This window comes from Penaeus japonicus, unplaced genomic scaffold (genome assembly GCF_977035675.1).
Source record: "Penaeus japonicus unplaced genomic scaffold, GWHDUDI00000001_assembly GWHDUDI00000030, whole genome shotgun sequence".
In the NCBI taxonomy this organism is placed as follows: Eukaryota; Metazoa; Arthropoda; class Malacostraca; order Decapoda; family Penaeidae; genus Penaeus; species Penaeus japonicus.
The window spans coordinates 10,772,070-10,779,569 of NW_028234432.1; the positions used below are offsets into that span (position 1 = coordinate 10,772,070).

The 7,500-nt window shown below is 33.2% G+C and overlaps 1 protein-coding gene across 1 annotated transcript in view; it reads right to left on the minus strand.

Annotated features, from left to right (window-relative positions):
* Positions 1–6,735, minus strand: part of LOC122267111 (dimethyladenosine transferase) — a 7,946-nt gene extending 1,211 nt beyond the window's left edge. Inside the window, exons 1-6 of the mRNA XM_043037098.2 lie at positions 6,628–6,735; positions 3,967–4,196; positions 3,652–3,861; positions 3,290–3,496; positions 2,921–3,064; positions 1–1,911 (exon numbers count right to left, since the gene is read on the minus strand). The exon at positions 1–1,911 is cut by the window's left edge and continues 1,211 nt beyond it. Of these exons, the coding sequence (XP_042893032.1) occupies positions 1,717–1,911; positions 2,921–3,064; positions 3,290–3,496; positions 3,652–3,861; positions 3,967–4,185 (975 nt within the window). The 5' untranslated portion in view covers positions 4,186–4,196; positions 6,628–6,735 and the 3' untranslated portion in view covers positions 1–1,716. The remainder of the gene's footprint in view (positions 1,912–2,920; positions 3,065–3,289; positions 3,497–3,651; positions 3,862–3,966; positions 4,197–6,627) is intronic.
* Between the last annotated feature and the right edge of the window lie 765 nt (positions 6,736–7,500).

Genomic DNA, 7,500 nt, shown 5'->3' on the forward strand with positions numbered 1-7,500 from the left:
CAATTGTTAAAGCTACTGTGGCCCAGATGCTTCCAATTTCCTCCCTGTACGCAATGAAGCATTATATAAACAAAATTCATCAGCATGGGTCATGAGGTTTGGGTGAAGAACTCAAGTTAAAAGTGTTCCTTTGAGTAATCAAAGAAATCACACTACAATAAAGATATAGGCAAATAACATGTCCATATGGCAGAACAAGTAAATTGTAAGAGCAAACATGTAAACTACCATCTTTGCCTGAAAATAACAAAATTCAGAATAATAATGATCTGTTATGAATTATGTAATGGTTTTCAAATTTCTCAGCTTGCTGAAGAGGGTATTCAACACCATTTGAAATGGGCTACCAACAACACACAAGCAAAAATCTCAGACATATTTACCCAGCAATAATTTTCCATTCTTCAGATCTCAAATTTGAATATAAAAGCACAGACAAGAGTAAGATCAATTGAAGTTACAAGCAATGAAAATTGTGATGACCACACCGGATTCCCTAAACCTTTATTACTACCCAAAGCAGTGATTCAATAGAAAAAATAAACACAAAGTACAATCAACCATCTTATCAACCCTAAATATTACCTTTTTCTGACTAAACTTTTAATATAATATTTTGACTTTATACTTCCATTATCAACCATTCTCAAGATATATATAACCATTTATCCTCTTATGCATGAGCTGTGGAGACAGGTTGCATATGCCAAGGTGATCCCTTCTAGCTGCCCCAACAATTACGTTTGCCTCCAAACTGCATCATATTTTAAATATGAATAGAAAGCCTAGTTGAAAGTTGCTAAAGAACAATTTCTCACAAGGCATCAGCTTTCTACATGTCAGTTATTGCTCTGCAGCTGGGCTTGGTCCCAAGGACATTTTATGTAAACAACATCGTTATCTAAAAATTTTCATGCACAAGGGATTAATGATAAATATTAATAACAATAATAATGATAATATTAATAAAAGTCACATTGAAAATGAAAATGAAAAGAATAATAACAATAATATTAATTATAATAATAATAATAATAAAACAAAATCAATAAATAAAGGTTATCTTTGGGATTATAGCCACTAATGAATTTTCTGTGAACTGCTTAATTTGAAGTAAATAACTTTTTGTTAATAAGAATAATGCATACTGTGACTGGAGATTAAGGTAAATCAATTAGTTTCAAAAGAAACTAGGAATATGAGCAAAAGGCAATGTATAATACAATCCTAAGATCCATTACTATTGCTGTTCCTTTTCTCTTTCATATGTGATTTTGACTGAAATCATACTTTTATACACACCTCCAATAAATACACATACCATGCAAACTGACACGTTGCCTAACATCCATCGAAATATGAAACTGGCAAGAGAAGAAAATATTTTTTTAGAAAGTGTTGCTTACAGAGAATGCTGAATAATGATGAATAAATATTACTAAATAACATATTCACACACACACACAAACACCAAATACTATATCATCATTCACCATTCACATGAAACAGCATGAAGAAACTTTAGATGACTGGTGGCCACAAACTGTCACAATAATGAAAAATAAAAATAAAACAACAACAATGAAAGATCTAGAGGTTTACAAAAATATATTTTCCAATTTTTCACTAGGGTACAAACACCTGAATAGTATTGGCTACTAACTGTTGACCTTACAATTGATTAATAGAAATTCCTAAACTCTATATTATAAATGCCTATACAAAGTGAATTCCTTCTTTATTGAATGCATGTAGTAATGCTAGAAAGTCATCCTGGTCCATGTGTCTTGCTCGTTTCTTGTCAAAATCTCCTTCTGTTAAAATTTCTTCAACTTTAGTCTTGATGTCAAAGTCCTCTGGGATTTTCTTTTCATTCAGAGAACACCATGTTTTATAGTTCTTCCCTAGGGTCTGAAAGTAGAGGAAATTCAATTAGTCATTTTAGTTTACTTTTGAAATGAATCTTTTCATGAATAGTTTTGTATCCACTATAATACTAACTGCTATGCCAAAGAACAAAAGGATTTCTGTTATCATTATCTTAATATATAATATGAGTCTCAACAATGATAATCCCTTATGAATACATAATTTCTAGACATTTTATTAGCTGTCTTATTCACCATCCCTCTCAGCACCATAACATTCACAACAATCTCCACCATAGCTTCTTACACCATTGTATGAAACTGTATATTTCAAGCTTTCATTATAAATCAATCATAACTATCAGAAACATTTTAAATAGTTAATATACATATATAGAATGTCACCCTGATTAAAGTAATTTCATTTACACCATACAAACAAATTCTTTGGCATGTTATACTGCATATTCTATGGCTATATTAACATTATTAAAAGAAAATACATTTCTTCATTCAAGCTGACCTGTCTTGTATATATTTTCATTTGAGATATCAAAACCATTCATTTTTTTCCCCAAGTTTCTTTTTAATCATGTTCTCAAGGCATTAGTTCCCAACATGCGGTCCATAAAGATGGAGACTGAGATATATGATCCAATTTCAAAATAACATGAGACTCCAGTGTAAAATGTATAATTAATTTCAATGAGGCTGCTATTTTTTCAAGTACATCTTCTTTAAGTGGTAGATGAAATTGGGAAATCAAGTTTATTGTTAAGTAATAAAATCAACATGTGATCTACCTTGGCTAGATAGAGCTGGGGTTCAAGGTAAAATCTATTCAATCAAAATGGGTCCTTGGTGATGAAAACGTTGGGAATCAACATCTTAGGGTATTCCTATTTGTAATTTCTGTACATACTATCAAACCTCAAACATATTTCTACCACCATTAATATTAACATTTAGATAACACTCATACTTTTGAAGTTCACTATCCTTTCAAAGCCTGTCATACATACAAAAACAACCAACAGATCTTCTGCCATTACCTGCATTACTGATGCTTGTTTAAAAGCTGATGCTAGTGTCTTGTTTTTTCTCACAAAAGCAATGCGAAGAAGACCATCCCACTCTGAGAAGTTAATCTTGGGAACAGGGTTCTTTGGTTCTATTCTGACAACAGATGACTCTACCTGCAAGCAAAATAATTTGTTCATTATATGATCAACATAACAATATACAAGGGCATGCAGGCGCTTTATTGGTAATGAGAGAGTAGAAGGAAATGCATAAAGAAATGACTGAAGAAATAAGGAATGATAAAAGATAGGAGACAATAATAAGACAAATCAAAGTCGAAAAAAGTATGTCCACAAATAAAGTATAGGAAATGTAAGGGTAAAAAATGAAACAATTACCTTAGGAGGAGGCCTGAAGTTGTTTTTGCCAACCTTCATGATGTGATCTACCTTGGCTAGCAACTGAGTGTTAACAGTAAGCCTGCAGTACAGCTTGTGGCCTGGTTTGGCAACTAATCTCTGTGCAAATTCTTGTTGAAACATAAGTATCGCACATTTGAAAATTGGTCGATGAAGCAACAGCTTGAAGACAAATGGTGAAGAAATCTGTGAAATTGGAAACATTGTAGATATTCACTGCACCACCTAAATACTAATTTTCTCAATATCAGCATCCAAATCATATTTTCATCATGTAACTATGTAACAAATTTGGACAAACAAGTTCATCCTAGCTTAGCGGAAATAACTTGATGACTAACCTGATAGGGTAAATTTGCAACACAGACATCAAAAGGTGGAAGATCTGCTTTCAAGACATCTCCAATTCTTATGTCTAGCTTGGAGTGGTATGGTGTGTTCAGAAATCGTTTATGCAACTCAGCTACCATACGGGCATCCACTTCACAGGCAATGACTCTTTTTGCCTTTTCTAGGAGCTTGACTGTCATGTTACCTGTACCTGGACCAACCTGCAAAATTTAAGAATGATATTATTGTTAAGAAGTTATTATGGCAATGAGAATCTTATTGCTAAAATACACAAAACAAAAACAAACGAATGCCATGAAATCTACCTCAAGCACAGTGTCTGTTGACTTGAGTGCAGCCCTTTCCACCATGGAGTTGATAATCAGTGGGTTCTTCAGAATATGCTGGCCCAAATCTGTATTGAAGACCAACCCTTGGGCTGTCGCCCCCGATGGAGGTTTCGCACCTTTCACTCCAGCTTTGGTGCTAACCTTGCTCACCTCTTTGTGAACCCGGCATTTCTTTTGCACTGGTGCCTTCGGCATTTTGGAGACTCCTGAGGATGTGAATAAGATAAATTAAGGAGTTATCAAGTAATTTAAATAAAATCAATAAATAGTAAGAAAAGTCTTATCACCAGAAACAACATATGTATATCATATATACATACATACACCTTTTCCTTTCCTGTTAAGGAACATTTTTTGTAATGTAGATCCTAAAGTTAGTATTCACAAATTAATATATATTTGACATTAAATGCAATATAATTTCCTCAACAGATTAAAATGCACAATAAAAGCAATACAATAACCAGACTTCCCTTTCCTTTGTGAGGTCAACAGTATATGAATGACAAGACACTAAGTGCCTGCTTTTATATAAGCAAAAGGACCCTTGATAAACATGACCCAACTTGAAATTCTGTAAAGTGATTGTAAAATTATCTTGGAATATCTAAATTCATGTTAAACTATATATATATAAATTTCTAGTCCAAAAGAATAGCTTATGAATATACATTTACAAGTCTTAGAGGATTTTTGGTTGATTATTTACAAAATGTATCTTACTAGCATTTAAAGTCCTTGAATAATTGAACAGCATTTAAAGTCCTTGAAAAGTGTGATACCTGTACTGGGTAGGATCTTATCTTATCCAGTACACAAGCTGTGATTAGAAATACTATATTAACTTAAACCTGTTGGAACATAACTTGAGGAGAGTGAGAGCAAAAGATAGATAGATATATAGATAGAGAGAAGAGAGGGGTGGGGAGGGAGAGGACAAGAGAGAAGAGTTTTGCTGTAAGTTGGAGTGGATTCCCATAGACTCCTCCCTTAATTGGTAGAGGATATGTCTATAGAGTTTTATTGGCCAATTTTAGGCATTTTTATATTTTGTTTCAGAACACTTTGATTTCAGCATGTAGAACTCTACAGTAATACATACCATAAACTCCATCAAAGGTCCTGAGTCAGTGACCTTTATATATCCCCCTGTATCCTTGTGCAGTCTAATCAACCTAACTCCTAGCTAGGTGGCTTGCCCTCTAGAGCCCATAGTCTTTATATAATGTGTTCATACCATACACCTCACATTATACCCTAGAACTCCCTGGAAAGCAAACCCTCGGCCTCTATTGTTAATTCTTTGTATTTGGCCAAAATGCATAAACGTTAAAAAATCATCATAACAATCTAAGTTTTTCTCAGTCATAAGTGTTTCGGAATGAAGGGTCACGGAGTGTAAAAAAGAGCATGCATGACAGACATTCACAATGAAATACTGATATAATTTTGAAATAATGTTCAGTCATTAAAAGAATGCACATAATCCATAAACATGAAAAAAAGAGATATTTCATAATCTAAAAATTATTAATTCTAACACATTCATGACAGAGGATATATTACATCATCAAAATATTTCATACACAACGGATGACATCATGGAGTTTCACCATATACACTTTGTACATAGTTATGTTCGTATATACACATTGTAGTTGCATTTGTACACACACCCTTTTCTTACCTAAAAAATAAAACTCTCTTTCTGCCCCCTTAATATAGGGAGATAATTGATAATTGCTTTGAGAGGTTTAGTGTGGCCTCACACCTTGAGGAAACACGGCAAGAAACTACACGTGGTTGCTATATTGCCAACCAGAGCGGAATAAGACAAAAATATACCTTTTAAGTGTACACAATAACAAACAGTAATTGACATATTACAGGGCAGAATTCTACACCATATTGTAAACACTGTGTAAAAATAATTAATAGCATTGTGCAAATGATAATTATAAACACAATATGTCAAAAGTGCAATTACTTCTTTCCCTTTCATGCTATTCATCACATCATATTGAATGGGAATATTCAATTTTCATTATATCAAACTTGTTGATCTCCACTTGACAAACAATATTCTGTTCCCAAAATATACTTACCAGTTAAGTAAATTCTTTATCATCAATTTGCAGTAAAAAAGCCATAGGTGAAAAGTGTCTCACATTTTGTCATACTGTATACTATATATACTAACAAAACTTGTACCATACGGCCATGAAAGTATACCTGACGAGATTTGTTTGGGATAACCATGAAGAGAATGGAACATATGACTCTGGCACTACATATATGGCTGGCTGCCCAAAATAAGGTGCATATGGATACTGGGTGTGTGTGGAAATGCCACATATACGACTTCTAATTTCGAAATGAACAGAAATGTGTGGACATGGTTCATATAAACAAAATATAAGTCAAAGAATTTCAGTAAAGATCCACACATTAAGGCTTCTGTGAAAATCTACCACGTTTCTCTTTAGAAAGAAATTCAGCACTAGGAAAGTATAAATAGAGTTAGCACCTGGGAAAGCTACCACTGCACATTTAGTTAAAAGGTTTCAAATCTATAATACCATGAAAGTAAGACTACATATTATACTTCTGCAAGCAAACCAAAATCCCATTCCATACCTATCCCGTATTTCTACGGGTCGCGAAAATAGTTTTATCTCTGTCCTGCCCAGCCGGGGCCCAGGATTGGTACACACATGTGGACTTGTTTACGTCTGCTTCGCGATTGCGGGTATAATAATATTAACTGTATTTGCCTAAGACACTAACTTTAAGTGACAATTTTCATATCATAAAAATTTAAACTTCTATTCAAAAATATATTTGTTTGAATTAACTTATTGTAGATTAATTATTTTTATTATTGAATCGCAAAGCCCGCGCTCTCTCTATCACTAACGATTATGTATAACTATGAAATCCTTTGCAAAATGTGTATACACATAAAACTATAGGTATATTTATTAAGCAGTTTTCTGAAAATCTAGGAATAAATAAATGAATCATAGAACAGAAAACTCAAGACAATTTGTTTAACCTCGCACCCATTTACAACGCGGCACATGCACTGCACAGTGTTGCCAATTTAACTGGCATCAAGCTTTCAATCGACATATCTCTGTTCTGGTCTAGACCTTTAAATAATTTTCACACTTAGAAATCCAGCGTATTATGCAGTACCTTCCTACAAATCTAACGCAATCTAGTGTTACTATTTTGCTAAATACTTGACAAGTTATTTGTAATGTTCGCCTGATATGTCATGGCTGGAGCTCAGCTAATCAAATGCATACATAGTATATCGCATAAATTTCATGTAGCTAGACACGTATTATATATTTCATATACGGTGATGAAGTACATGTCAACATACATTTATACATAATGTAGTTGTATTTCGTAAATGTTGCTGTAATTTTATCTCATATTTTACATTTTACTGCATTGCGTATCGGTAATGTTTTTATTACGATATTTAAGGAGCGATAGAAC